Here is a 14,847-nt window from a genome sequence, read left to right on the forward strand (position 1 = left end):
TGTCATATATGATCTTTATTATGTTGAGGTATATTCCTTTAGTACACAGTCTGTTAAAGGTTTTTATCATAAGACAAGTTGTATAGTCAGATGCTTCTTTTCTATGTCTATTGAAATGATCATGTGAGTTTTATCTTTCCTTTTATTGATGTGATATATTACATTTATTGATTTGCATATGTTGAACCATCCTTGCATCCGAGGGATAAATCCCATTTGGTCATGGTGTATCATGCTTTTAATATGTTGTAGAATTTGGTTTGCTAATATGTCATTGAGAATTTTTGCATCTATTTTCATTAAGGATATATTGGTTTATATTTTCTTCTTGTATTTTTATCTGGTTTTAGTATCAAAGTAATGCTGACATTGTAGAATGAGTTTGGAAGTGTTTCTTCCTCATCAGTTTTTTGGAAGAGCTTGAGGAAGACTTGGTGTTAATTCTTCAATTGTTTGAGGAATTCTCCAGTGAAGGATCTGGTCCTGGAGATTTCAGTTTTGGGAGTTGGTGCTTTTTTGTTTTGTTTTGGTTTTTGGTTTTTTTTCATTCAGTCTTTTTACTCATTACTGGTCTGTTCAGATTTTCTATTTCTTCCTGAGTCTTGGTACATTGTGTGCTTCTAGCAACGTGTCCATTTCTTCTAGGTTGTGTAATTTGTTGCCACATAATTCTTCCCCTTAGTCTCTCATGATCCTTTTTATTTTTATAGTGTCAGTTATAATGTCTTCTCTTTCATTTCTGATTTTATTTGAGTCTTCTCTCTTCAGTTAGTTTAGCTAAAGGTCTGCCAATTTTGTTTATCTTTTTAGAGAACCAATTTTTAGTTTTGTTGATCCTTTCTATTGTTTTTCTGGTCTGTATTTCATTTATTTCTGCTCTGATCCTTATTATTTCCTTCCTTCTGCTAACTTTGAGCTTATTTTTTTCTTCTTTTCTATTTCCTTGAGGTGTAAAGTTAGGTTTTTTGTTTGAGATCTTTCTAATTTCTTAATGTAGGCATTTGTAGCTATAAACTTTCCTCTCAGAACTGCTATTGCTCTATTCCACAATATTTGGTATGTTGTGTTTTCAGTTTCTTTTGTTTTGAGATAATTTTTTATTTCCCTTTTGATTTCTTCTTTGACCAAATTGCTGTTTAGAAGTGTGTTATTTAGCTTCCACAATTTGTAGATCTCACTTTCCTCTTGTTGCTGATTTCCAGTTTCATACCGTTGTGTTCAGAGAAGATAGTTGGTATGATTTCAGTCTTCCTAAATTTGCTAAGATCTGTTTTGTGACTTATGGCATGATCTACCCTGGAGATTTTTCCATGTGCATTTGAGAAGAATGAGTATTCTGCTGCTGTTGGATGAAATGTCCTGTACATGTCTATTAGGTCCATTTTTTCTAAATGTTGTTCAATTCCAGTGTTTCCTTGTTGATTTTCTGACTGAATGCTCTACCCATTGTTGATGGTGGGGTACTGAGGTTTCCTACAATCGCTTGTCAACTTTTTGGCTAAGATCAAGTGTGAGGTACCCTATAATTCTTGTACTGTCATGTATTTCTTCCTTAAGATCTGTTATTAATTGCTTAATACATTTTGGTGCTCAGATGTTAAGAGCATTATATATTTACGATCATTGTATTTTCTTGATGTATTGACCCCTTACCATTTTATAATGACCTTTCTCTTATTACCCATTTGCCTTGAAGTCTGTTTTGTGAAATAAATATAGCTCTGCCTGGCTTCTTTTCGTTTCCATTTGCTTGGAATATCAACTTCTGTCCTTTCATTATGAACCTATGTGTGTCTTCAGAGCTGAAATGATTCTCCTGTAAGCAGCATATAGTTGGGTCTTTTTTTTTTTTTTAAATCCATGCAGCCACTCTGTGCTTTTTGACTGGTGAGTACAAACCATTTACATTTAGGGTGATTATTGATGTTCACGGATTTACTAGCGTCATTTATCTTTTGCCTTCTGGTTATTTTGTGTCTCTATTGTTTCTTTTTCCTTCCGTTTATGTTTATGTCTACCTTTGTAAGTTGGTGGTTTTCCATGCTGATTTGCTCAGTCTTGCCCTCTGTTACGTATAACGTCTCTGCTCTAGATTTTTGCTTTGTGGTTACCAAGCATTTACATAAAACATCTCATAGATAAAATAATTCTTTTTTCTGCTGAAAGCAATTTATCTTCATTCACCTATAAAGGTTCCATCTTTTTACTCAAACTCTTATATTTTTGATGTCATGAATTATCTCTTTATATGTTGTGATTTCATTACCAAGTTGTAGTGGATATAGTTATTTTTAATGCAATTTTCCTTTATCCTTTATGTTATAGTTAAGAGTTTATTATACTATTCTAAAAAGAGTTACAGTATTCTAATTCTGTTTATCAACTTAATCAGAATTCTGTGTACTTTTGCCTTTTTGTTTCAGCAGAGCTCTTGTCAACATTTTATGTAAGTCAGATCTCGTGGTGGTGAACTCCCTCAACTTTGGTTTGCTTGGGAAAGCCTTTATTTCTGCTTCATATCTGAAGGATAACTTTGCCAGGTGGATTATTCATGGCTGGCAGTTTTTATCTTCCAATATTTTGAATATGTCATTCCATTCTCTCCTGGCCTGTTGAGTTTCTGCTAGAAATTTGCTGATAGCATAACGGGGGTACCATTGCTGGCTACTGTCTTTTTCTCCTTGGCTGACTTCAAAATTCTTTCATTATCATTGACTTTTGTCAGTTTTAATATAATGTGTCTTGGAAAAGATCTTTGTGCATTGAAATAGTAAGGTGTTCTGTTAGCTTCATGGACTTCTATACCCAGTTCCTTCCCGAGGTATGGGAAGTTCTCAACTATTATTTCTTTAAATATTCCCTCTGCCCCCTTCTCCCTCTCATCTCCTTCTGGGCTACCCATTATTCTTGTGTTGGCTTTTCTAATGGAATCAGATGGTTCTCATAGGTTTTCTTCACTTTTTAAAAATCTTAGCTTTTTCTCCTCTTACACCTGAATCATTTCTATACTTCTATCTTCCATCTTACTCATTCTCTCTTCCATATGATCTAGGTCTATTTCCACTGCATTCCTAAAGCATTTTTTCATCTCATTTCTTGAGTTCTTCAGTTCCAGAATTTGCTTGGTTCTTTTTCAAAATTTCAGTCTCTTTGGTTAAAGTACTCCTGTTCATGAATAGTATCTCTGAGATCATCATATTGTCTTGCTGAGTTTTCTTGTAGCTCATTGAATATCTTCATAATAACTATTTTAAATTCTGTATCAGTTAGATTGCAGTATCCATACCTTTGGGTTTGGTTCATGGAAAATTGTCATTTTCTGTTATACTCTATTACCATGATTTTTTGTGATGTTTGATGAAAAGTGCCTCTGCCACCATATTTGAGGCAGCAAATACCTTTCTTATTTAGGCAATGTTTTTTGGTTTTGTTTTTAAGATTTTATTTATTTATTTGTCAGAGAGAGAGAGAGAGCACAAGCAGGGGGAACAGCAGGCAGAGGGAGAAGCAGGCTCCCCACCAAGGAAGGAGCCCGATGCGGGACTAGATCTCAGACCCTGGGATCATGACCAGAGCCCCAGGCAGATGCTTAACCAACTGAACCAACCAGACATCATGGGGTTTTTTTGTTTGTTTTTTAAGATTTTATTTTTAAGTAATCTCTACACCCCACCTGGCGCTCTCGGTCACAACCTGTAGACTGAGTCACATGCCCCACCAACTAAGCCAGCCAGGTGCCCCTAGGCAAGCTTTTGTTTACTTTGATACTAACTGTTGAACACATTGGTAGTTAGGAGCCTTCCTTTTGTTTTCCAGAAGGTGGCGCTATAGCACCAATTCTTGGTTTCTCTACTGGAGCTGGGAACACAAAAAAAGGCAGAGTGGTGGTTGAGGTGGGAGGGGGTAGGTGTGTACTTAGCCCCTGGGGCTTTGCGTGTGCCTCTGCCCTGGTAGGGGAATCATCAAGTGCAAGGGGAGAAGGGGGGTCCTAGAGGTCTATGGGTGGCCCTCTTGAGTCCTGGGGTAGATAGTAGGAGTCACTTTCCTTCACCTCTCTTTGTCTGCCTATTTCACTTCCCTTTCCCTCCCCTCAGTCACTGTGGTCTCTCAGAGAGAACAGCTTGGTCTTTCCAGCTGCAGCCTATGGGGCCAGGCAGATTCACCACTCACTGCCGTCACCCTTGACCTCTTCTGCCAGCAAGGTCATGACTCCAGCACCACTTCCCTTACTCTGCCACCTCCTCTGGGGTCCAGTTCGCCCACATTCACGTCCACAGATGGGTGGATCTCTGGGATGGCCTTGCATGTTGTGCAGAGGCACTTTTGGAGGGGAGGTAGTTATACATGTCCCATTAGTTGTGTATCAGAGGGGAGAGAAAAGAAATGACTCACACAGCCTTGCAGCTGACATCACTGTGGGAGTATATTTTGCTGTAGGACTCTAAGGCAAGCTGAAAATGACAAGGAAGTACTTCAATTTGGGAAACACATTGTGAAATTTAGGTCTCAATTTCTAGAATTGAGAAATGAAGTCCAATCAGGTGCAGCAATAAGTTTGTAGAGCCTCTGATGTTAGTAACCCACCCTTGGCAAATGGTAAGTGGGACCATATCTGTATGTGGGGTAGAGAGAAAGGCCACACTTTATGGCCGCTGGTCTTTGCTTTTGATCCTGCCATTTGCTTATTCCTGTGGCTTCTCTGACGTTGGTCTCTGCTTGCCTCTCTGGAACAATGGATGATACTCCTTGTCACCATTGTGTGTTGTGAAGCAAAGTAACTTTACTGGTGAGGTAGATTTGGGATGGGGCCTTCTGCATGAGGACGTTCCAGGAATACTAGAACTCTTTGAACTGACAGACAGAATAGGACTAAAATACCATTTAATCTAACAAATGAATTCAAGAGAGGATACTTATCATTATGAAAACAAGTTATGTGTTGTGTGTACAAGGAGATGTATGTTGAAACACAAAATTGCTGATATTCAATCACAGATAAGGCAACTTCATAATATAACATGTATTAACTGGATGAATTTATTATGCTGACATTATACTGCAAAAGACTATAACAACATGGAAAATTAAAAACAGTGCGCAAAATGTTTTATACATTAATTATAACTACAAATTTTTATAAGAAACCCTTGAGACACAGAAGAAGACTAGAAAGAAAAAAACAAATGATTTATGTTTGAATCATGAATGTATAGAACTATTTCAGCATCATGTAGTGTGGAATCCTATTCTATAATGATCTTATACCAGGATGTAGGAAACATGACAAAATTACTGGTTCTTGAGATAGAATCCTACTTGGAATTTTTCACTAGAAAATTTCTACTTTAAGGAAAATTTAGATTAATGTTGTGATTTAACCTCATTTTGGGTGTACGTTTCCAGATTTGGGGCATTTTTGTCATTCTTGTAGTAGATATGGCTCTTGGAAGCTAATGGTATCTCAAACTCTATATAATCTTAGTTTTGATCCTTTGGGGTAGATCCAAGATTCTAGAAATTAATTAGAGCAGTAGCTCACATTTGCATGGTCCCTACAAAGCACATGTAATACATAAACTTAATTTCTATTACATATATCTCTTTTCTTTTCTTCCAGGTCTACCAAAAGCAGCTGTAATCAGTCAGCTGCAGGCTTTAAAGGGTTCTGCTGGCTTGTGGGCTTTCGGTTGTACTGCTAATGACATCATTTATATAACTCTTCCTCTGTATCATAGTTCAGGAGCTCTTCTGGGAATTGGTGGATGTATTGAGTTGGGTAAGTTTTCATTTTTTGTTTGATGAGTTTTCAGAATGCTTACTAACCATAACTTGTGTTCATTAAAGTTTGAAGCTCTATCAGTAGAATTCAGAGTGATTGTGGGCTTATTATATAATTAGAACATAATTTTTATTAAAGGGACACAATTTCGTGACATCCTCAGTCTATTCCTGAAGTGAAAAGAGCAGTGCCTTGGACATTAGGTCATGTGGTTGGAGCCGGCTGTTGACTGGGCTTCCTTCTTCATGTGGTTTTCCTTTGATGGTCTACTCCTGCCTCCTTAAATGGTGATAGGAGCCTTCCAAGAGTGTGAATGTAGAAACTGCATAGCTCTTAAGGCTTGACCTCAGAAATCACATTGATCACCTGCATTTTGTTGATCAAAGCAAGTCACAAATCAGTATAGATTCAAGATTTGAGGGGTGAGGAAACAGACCCTACCCCTTGAAAGGGAGAGGTGGCAAATTCACATTGTAAAGGTAAGTGCATAGAAGGAGTTGTTGAGGTTATCTTTGCAAACAAGGTACCCCAGGCACCCAGTTAAGTTTGTTGGTAGCTTGTGACTGAGTGGATTCCATTCATAAACATGCTGAGATTATTTATCTGGCCCCTAAATAATATATAACAGAGACCATTCACTACTATCTGTATCTGTCTGAAATATAAAAAAATGATTTTATGGAATAGCATATTTAGAATATGATCAGTGTCCAAAATAAACAAAGGCAAGGGTTAAGACATTAGCATTTTCCTTGGAACATATTCATATGACTTACATTGTTGTGAAAATTAGGTTGTTACATTTGGGGTCTGTAGTCATCAATGAACTTGGTTGGTGCTATCTTACCAATTCTGCCTTACCAACTCTCAGCATCAAGAAATATTGAGGCAGGGGCGCCTGGGTGGCTCAGTCGTTAGGCATCTGCCTTCGGCTCAGGTCATGATCCCAGGGCCGTGGGATCGAGCCCCGCATCAGGCTCCCTGCTCTGCAGAAGCCTGCTTCTCCCTCTCCACTCCCCCTGCTTGTGTTCCCTCTCTAGCTGTGTCTCTCTCTGTCAAATAAATAAAATCTTTAAAAAAAAAAAAAAGAAAGAAATATTGAGGCAGCTTTAAGGTTTTGAAAATAAATAAAATGTACATATTCAAGAACAAAAGTAAGTGAATATTCTTGGTCTCTGTGAAAAGGCTGACCCTTATCTGTAGTCATGCTCTAATACTTGCAACTCCCCTACTTATTTTGACCTCTTCTTTCATCCCCTGTATTTCAAAAAGAAAAAAAATGTATTTGCAGTCAAAATATAGAATTACAACATAAATTTTTTTTAAAGTTTATTGAATTGTAAGATAATGGTTTCAAATGAGCTTGAAATAAATGTCCACTGATGGATTAGAAAAGCCTTGAAATGGAGTGAAAGTGTTCTAGACAGGGCAACATCATTTGTGTTTTATGTCAATTCTGCCCTTGAATATTTTTCCCCAGTGCCTGTTCTTTGCCTTTTCTCATAGGAGCTACTTGTGTGTTAAAGAAGAAATTCTCAGCAAGTCAATTTTGGAATGACTGCAGAAAGTATAATGTGACTGTGTTTCAGTATATTGGAGAACTTTGTCGCTATCTTTGCAAACAACCGAAGGTAAGAGGAATCATTTTCAGAAAGGAAAAGTAATTTCAGAAAGAAAAAAGTATGGAGAGAAAAATAATTTTTGTCTGTGTGTCCTCTACCTTCTTTCAGAACATAGTTTGACTGATCTGTGGAGATGTAGGCAGTACCCCTAGAAAAAAATGAGTATAAAACAAGTCAGAGGAAGTAAAAGGAGAGCTATGCAGGATTGTACTAAAGTGCTTTACATTGTGGCAGGATAGAAGAGACTTGCGATCCAGTCCACCTTATGTTTAGACTGATTAAAATTTCACAAATGTAGCACACATCCAATTATGAAATTAGATGCGTGCTCTGTGCACAGAAAGTGGTTACTGCAAGGTTGAATTAGATAGTCTTTCAAAATGCTGTTCTTTAAAAAACAAAACAAAACTAATGATGTTGATTATACTTCTTTGTTATTTCTTTCCTTTTGATTAAGTGATTACATTAGTCTGTCTGTTTGGTTTTGACTTAAAGTTAAAAAGAAATTTTGCTTTCATGTGTTCCTGTCTCCCCACCTAAAACCGTCATTCCCACAAACAACTGACAAATTGTCCCTTTCTGAAAATAGACAAGCAGAGAGAATTGCAAGAGCCTGAAGTCTGTCTTTATTCATTTGTTTGCGTTTTTGCCGTCAGACATTCTTTTCCTGGTCTCATTTGTATTTTGAGATGCTTATTTTTTAACTGATTTTTTTAAACATTCTTGAGGCTATGAAGAAGTGACCTTCTGCATCAAATCCACACCACCCCATGAATAATGGTGATTGGGAATGCCTCCCTGTGCGGGGCAGGCAGCAGAAGCTGATGGCCTGCCCTTGGACTTTGATAAACCTCTTTCCTCATTCCTCGCTCATCACCTTTGCCATCATCATGCCAGCTTGAGGCATGGGTGGTGGGCTGGGATATCTTCTCTGGCTGGCTAAAATATGGACACGATATCCTTCCTTTGCCCATAGCACAGCTGAGACTAGGCTGGAAGCATTTAAATTAGACTTTGTTGAAGATATGGGATTACACAGGGAAGAAAAACACAAGAAGAGTGTGAAACTGGATGATCTTATTTACAGAATGCTTTTATTCACTTTAAGCTTGACGTTTACCCTGTAGAGACCTCCTGCCTAGCTCCTGACCCACCCCTTTTGTGGCCAGAAGCCATCCTTGTTCTTTTCTTGGTCAGGGGTGATATAGATCTAGCTATAGATTCCCTAGATCCATCGCTAAGACAGGGAGTCCCAGAGTAATGTTTTAGACTTTTTGACCTTTATTTTCTTCAGGGAGACTTTGTCAATGTTAAAGTTGTGACTCTTCTTGTCTGAAGAGTCCTAGTAGAACGATTAATGATAATGCCACAACTTGCCATATTTTCTAGTTTTCATTGTGTTCTTTGGTAATGTGATATCTGGACGAGGATAATTTGGGGAATTAATGTCCTCCAGGAAGATAGAAACCTCCTTCAGTAAAGGACAGATTAGGCACTACATAATGAACCTCTTCACAGACTTTCTAAACTGCACCTCTAGCCATTCCTTCTTCTCCTCGTCCTTCAGTAGCAACATTAGCTTTTGCGAGGCCATTTGCTCAGTCAGTATGTACTGAACAGCTGAACACATGCATTTTTTTCCCTAATGTTTTACTATGTTAAATGATGCGGCAATTAATATCTTTATGCAATGTAGCCAGTAGGGGGGCTCAGAAGTGAAGGCAGTCAAAGGACGTGAATATCTTGGTGATTTTTATGGCATATTTCCAAATTGCTGTTAAAAATGGTTGATGTGATTTAGAATCTCATTGATGTTGTGAGAGTATACCTATTGTGTGTATGGTCTCTTATCAGACTGCATTATATTAAAAAGAGTGGTTTTCTAGTTATGCTTCATGAATAACTAGAACCTCCTTCAAAGTTCCTCAAAAGTCCCTGAAGCGTAGTGAACAGGGAAAATAGGACAGTCTTCATGGTCCACCCTTTCAAATATGATGGATGAAACCCAATTTGCTAGGGCTTTTTAATAATATTTTGTTTGAACAAGGATGTCTTGGGGGTTTTTTCTTTTTTTTTTTAATGGGGAAACATTTAATTTTATTTATAATTTTATAGACTAGAAACAAACATTTTTAAATTATTTGTTCAGATTATTAGCAAGGTTGGATAATTAGAAAATTATCTATATTTCTCTTTAAAATGTCTTTTCTGAGTCTTTTACTCATTTATGTCGTTAGCACATAATGTTTTATCTGTTTGAGCTACCATTTCCTCTAATAAAGGTATTTATTAAGAGTTTATGATGTTCACTACAAATCTTTTTTCAGTGTTTTCGTCTGAATTTTTTTATAAAAAGAAATATCCTTTTCACCTCTCTGAATGTGGAATGCACTAATTTGGGAAAAATGCTATAGCCACAGAGAATTTGAGAGAACTGAGAATTGAAAGTAGAATACCTGATTTTTTTTTAGTTAATTAAATATTTTAATTCTTAACTAAAGTTCTTTGAAGAAAAGATCGTGTTTGTGAAATAATCTCTAGGCATTTACCTGAAGGCAAGTGGAGAAGGAGAGAGGGGAAATAGCTCTGCTCAAAGGAAAAAGTGATCTTTTTTTTTTTTTTTTTTGCAGAGATGCATTGTATTACTTAATCCCTTTTGTTGATTTCACACAGAACAAGAACAAGCAGTTCTTGGCATTAAAGATTATGGAAAGAAGAAAGTCATTCTGTTAAGACATCTGACCCCTTCAAGGAGGTCTTGCTTTTTTTTCAGTCCAATATTTATTGCTTTCAGTGAACTGCTCCTGCAGGCAGGGGGCTACCTCTGGTCTGTGGCATGTCAGTGGCTTCAGGCTCAGCCGAGAGTGCACAGGTAACCGGGTCCACGCCCTCAGAGAGTTAAAAGTGGATGTGTCCCACACCGTGGTTTGAAACCTCATAGACATGTGTTTAATAGAAACCCTTAACTAAAAAAAAAAAGAGCAGAACCACTTATTCTCTAAATACATCCAGATTTGTTCTGCATCCAAGGGTAAGTAATACATTCCAAAGGAGATTTACCTGCTGGCAGAATTCAAAGTCTGAGTTGAGTGCTTAAAAACAGAATTCCTGTTTGCTTTTAGTTGGTGACATCATATTTTAATTCTTAACTGAGGTTCTTGGAAGAAGAGATAATGTTTGTGAAATAATCTTTAAGCAATGACCTGAAGGCAAATTGAGGAGGAGAAGAGAGGGAAATAAATAGAGCTTTGCCCCCAAGCTGTATGTGGTTGTTCGTAGTTGCATAAAAACACCCTAGGGTTGGCCTTCCCTGGCTGCAAGCATTTATCCATCTCCCCCTCCCCAACCTGTCTCGTTTCTCTTTTTCAAAAGTCCAGTTACCAAAGTTCCTTTGGCATAAACATCGGATGTGCCTCAAACTTCTGGCAGTAGCATTGCCCTTTAAAAATAAGCCAAGGTCCTGGCTCTTCTTCGTCACGGAGCGATGGAGTAATGATTCTCTTCCCTGGAGATTAGGAAAGCAGCTCTGCCCACGTTCCAATCATCCACGTTTTCTGCATTATTGAAGCATCAGCATCATACACTCTCTGATTGGATCGAGTTCTTTGTTTTCTTAGCATTTAGTGCTGCATTTCCTATCGGTTGGTGAGGAATATGTTGGCGTGCTATACATCGGTGATCCTCTGGGGGATTCCTGCACAGTTCATCGTACTTAAATAAACTCTGCCCAAAATTGCCAACAGCAATATTTAGGGATAGGATCTTTTTTTTTTTTTTAAGATTTTATTTATTTATTTGAGAGAGAGAGAATGAGAGAGAGCACATGAGAGTGGGGAGGGTCAGAGGGAGAAGCAGACTCCCCGCCGAGCAGGGAGCCCGATGCGGGACTCAATCCAGGGACTCCAGGATCATGACCTGAGCCGAAGGCAGTCACCCAACCAACTGAGCCACCCAGGCGCCCAGGGATAGGATCTTATCTGTCACTCATTCAAATAGTTTCGCAGGATTTGGTATATGGGGGCACATAAGACAAACAAGCCCCCTTTTCTCATGGAACTCACGCTCGAGTTTGGGGAGGGAGAACATACACCAGCCAACAAATGAAGGAAAGTGGTTATGAAGAAACAAAGAGGGTGAGGAAGAGGAGGGTGGTGGGTGGTGAGGGTGGGGCATTGCTAATTAGGTTGAGGGGTCAGGGAAGGCTTCTCTGAAATGGTGACCTATGAGCTGAGGAATTGGTATGGCGAATGGGATCCAGCCACACGGGGGGCTTTGCACCCATGGGGGATTGCAGTCACAACAGAACAAAGTGACAAATGAAGAAGCCCACCGAGGACACACATGAATATTTAGAGAAGGAAAGGGTGGATGGGCCTCTCGCAGACCAGATCTTTTGGGGCTCAATATACCATGGCGGAGAAATTTGGATTTCATTCCCATCAGAGCATTTGGGAAAAGATGAAGGCAAACTGAAAAAAAAAACTATACTGATGTGGAATCTATTTGAAGGAAAGATAACAAGACTTGTTAATTCAGGGTTAGGCAGTGAAGTAATAGAATCAATGATGAGTCTCAGGCTTTTGGTTGAAACAGGTAAACTGTGAGCCATTGGCAGAGGTGAAGAAAACTGAGATTTAAAGAATGAAAATTAAATTTCTTTTGGACCTGTTAATTTTGGTGTGTTCATTGGGCATCCAGGTAAAGAAGTGGAATTGGTAGTTGGATATAGGAATATGGAGCCCAAAGCCTACAGAGGGCAGGATATAATTAACCAAGCAAAGATCTATGTGTGTAATGCTTGTTTTTCAAGTTAATATTATAGTTTATCATTTAGGCAGTATAGTTTGTCTCAATGTAAAAACACCTATGTTTTGACATTCTGAAGGCATAGCTTATATTTTCTAGTATATGTATTTTGGTATGTGTATTTTAGTGACTATATCTTCTGTAAGTTACATCCCTTTTCTCTTTTCTGTTTTCTTAAAAGCCAGGACATTCACTGGCAGCTAGAAAGTATCGTTAGGATTCTGGATACTTTCATTAAAGTGTATTAAAACTTGGACAAAATGGATTACACTCGATTCCCATTATGAAAAGAGAGACATTTTACAGGACCCGGATAGCTGATAAATATTTATTAAATATTGTTCATTAAAAGCCATACTAATTTTTTCACCAGCAGTGTTTAGACAGTTAGGTGTGCAGGGCACCCTTAAGTGTTTGCTGGGCTTTCCTTAGGGTAGCAAGATGAAGTTGTTAAATGACAAGAATCAAATATCAGCACTGCAAGATTTTTTAAGACTTCAATTTGAAAAGACCACCTACTCTATTTTCTCCAAAGAAAGCCCATCATTTCTTCCAAACTTTAAGAGTTTTCCTTGTCATAATTAGGGAGGTGGGGATGAGGAAGATGGAGATGTGGCAAAGAATAAAATTCCAATAGAAGGGACTAAATTATGCTGAGTTGACGCAGATGAATGCATGCACCTTAATGGATATATTAAAAACATTCATTCTTTTATAGTGTTTTCATTTTCTTAGTTTCTACCTAATTTCAAATGTTTTATCATCACATTTTCCTCATTCCACATCTTGTAAAAGATGTAGTTTATCAAAGCATTGAGCTCTGGAAACTTTTCTCATCACACTTAATAACCTCTAAAGAATGACATTTTTAAATTAATATGAGCATTAGCTCTTATTAAGATGTTCTGTGTTAGTTTCATTATCATTTTCTACTCTGGAACACTCAAAACAATTGATTTTACCTCCAAGACCTAGTTGTTTTAAGATATTTATACGTTTTTTGTTATTTCTTTCCCCCAAATATTTGAAGCATTTTATTATATGGTTGAGTAAATCATCTCTCTTTTAAAACTCAGTTTTCCTTAAGTAAATCAAAGATGTATTTAATATTCTCATACTAGATCTGAAAGCATTTAGAAAAGTTGGCAAGTTCCCAGAACCTTCTTTTCTGCTTAGAAACTACAAATATAGAAATATAGTCCTTAGAAGGACTCAGATAAGAAATAACTATGAGCAACCTGAATGCTAGTAGAATTAGCAGGGAATTAATGAATATTCTGAGATGTTTTAGACTGTGTATATTATTAAACAGTTTTAATAAGTGTTGATTTTAATATTTAATGATTCATATTTCATGGGTAGTGATGCATATAAAATATACATATCTTTTTCTATCTGCTTGTACCATTCATGCTATGGTTTCCATTAAGAATACACATATCTCTTATTTATTAAATTTCCCAACAAATAGGGGCCCTTGGGTGACTCAGTTAAGCACTGGACTCTTGATTTTGGCTCAGGTCATGATCTCAGGGTCCTGGGATCAAGCCCTACGTTTGGCTCCAGTATCAGCGGGGAGTCTGCTTGAGGCTTCTCTCCCTCTCCTTCTGTCTGTCCCCTCGTGCATGTATGTGCACATTCTCTCTCTCTCGCTCAAATAAATAAATGAATCTTCAAAAAAAAATTCCCAACAAATTTACTTTATGCAGAAAGTCATCAGGTAGTGCATTGACTATGAATCAAAAGACCCAGGTTCAATTTCAGACTCTTGTTGTATGACTTCCTGCTGGTCACTTCTCTTTGAGCCATGGTTCCCATCGTTACATAAAACGGGTGACAACACCCACTTGTCCTCATTTGCCCCTTGCTTCTCATAATCTGGCTATGAGAGATACATGAAAAAATCTAAACTGGGAAGCCCAATACAAATGGAAGGAATTTATTTTTAAACAGAATGTGGTATTGTTTTCTGCAAATGTTATTGTAAAATTAGAGTGATTTTTGTGTGTTGAAAATAATTGGTCTTTGACTAATAAAAATCATACTTGAGTTATAATAGCCAGTTTAGGGGCACCTGGGTGGCTCAGTTGGGTAAAGCGTCTGACTCTTGATTTGGGCTCAGGTCATGATCTCAGGGTCGTGAGATGGAGCCCCGCCACCAGCTCCGCACTGAGCTTGGAGCCTGCTTAGGATTCTCTCTCTCCCTCCCCCTCTGCCCCACCTCACCACCCCCACCTCCTGCGCAAGTACTTTCTCTCTCTCAAATAAATAAATAAATAAATAAAATAATTATAAAAGCCAGTTTAAATACGGCATGATAATTTCAAAGTAAAACTTTAAAATATTAAAATAGTAATAATTTTGGGCGCCTGGGTGGCTCAGTTGGTTAAGCGACTGCCTTCGGCTCAGGTCATGATCCTGGAGTCCCTGGATTGAGTCCCGCATCGGGCTCCCTGCTCAGCGGGAAGCCTGCTTCTCCCTCTCCCACTCCCCCTGCTTGTGTTCCCTCTCTCGCTGTGTCTTTCTCTGTCAAATAAATAAATAAAATCTTTAAAAAAAAATAAAATAAAATAAAATAGTAATAATTTTATAACATGAAACTTTTCACAAATAAAAATACCAAAAACAAAATGTAAGATT

At 37.8% G+C, this 14,847-nt stretch overlaps 1 protein-coding gene across 3 annotated transcripts in view; it reads left to right on the plus strand.

The window, feature by feature from the left end:
- The window catches only part of SLC27A6 (solute carrier family 27 member 6), a 65,015-nt gene that overhangs the window by 21,948 nt on the left and 28,220 nt on the right, over positions 1 to 14,847 (plus strand). For all 3 annotated transcript variants that reach the window (XM_064595851.1, XM_045892091.3, XM_045892085.3), the window contains 2 exons: positions 5,618 to 5,776; positions 7,286 to 7,410. In XM_064595851.1, coding sequence (XP_064451921.1) covers positions 5,618 to 5,776; positions 7,286 to 7,410 — 284 coding nt within the window. The remainder of the gene's footprint in view (positions 1 to 5,617; positions 5,777 to 7,285; positions 7,411 to 14,847) is intronic.

The sequence above is a fragment of the Mirounga angustirostris genome, unplaced genomic scaffold, assembly GCF_029215605.1.
Source record: "Mirounga angustirostris isolate CCGP_5_RB_7025 unplaced genomic scaffold, mMirAng1.0.hap1 SCAF_7, whole genome shotgun sequence".
NCBI lineage: Eukaryota > Metazoa > Chordata > Mammalia > Carnivora > Phocidae > Mirounga > Mirounga angustirostris.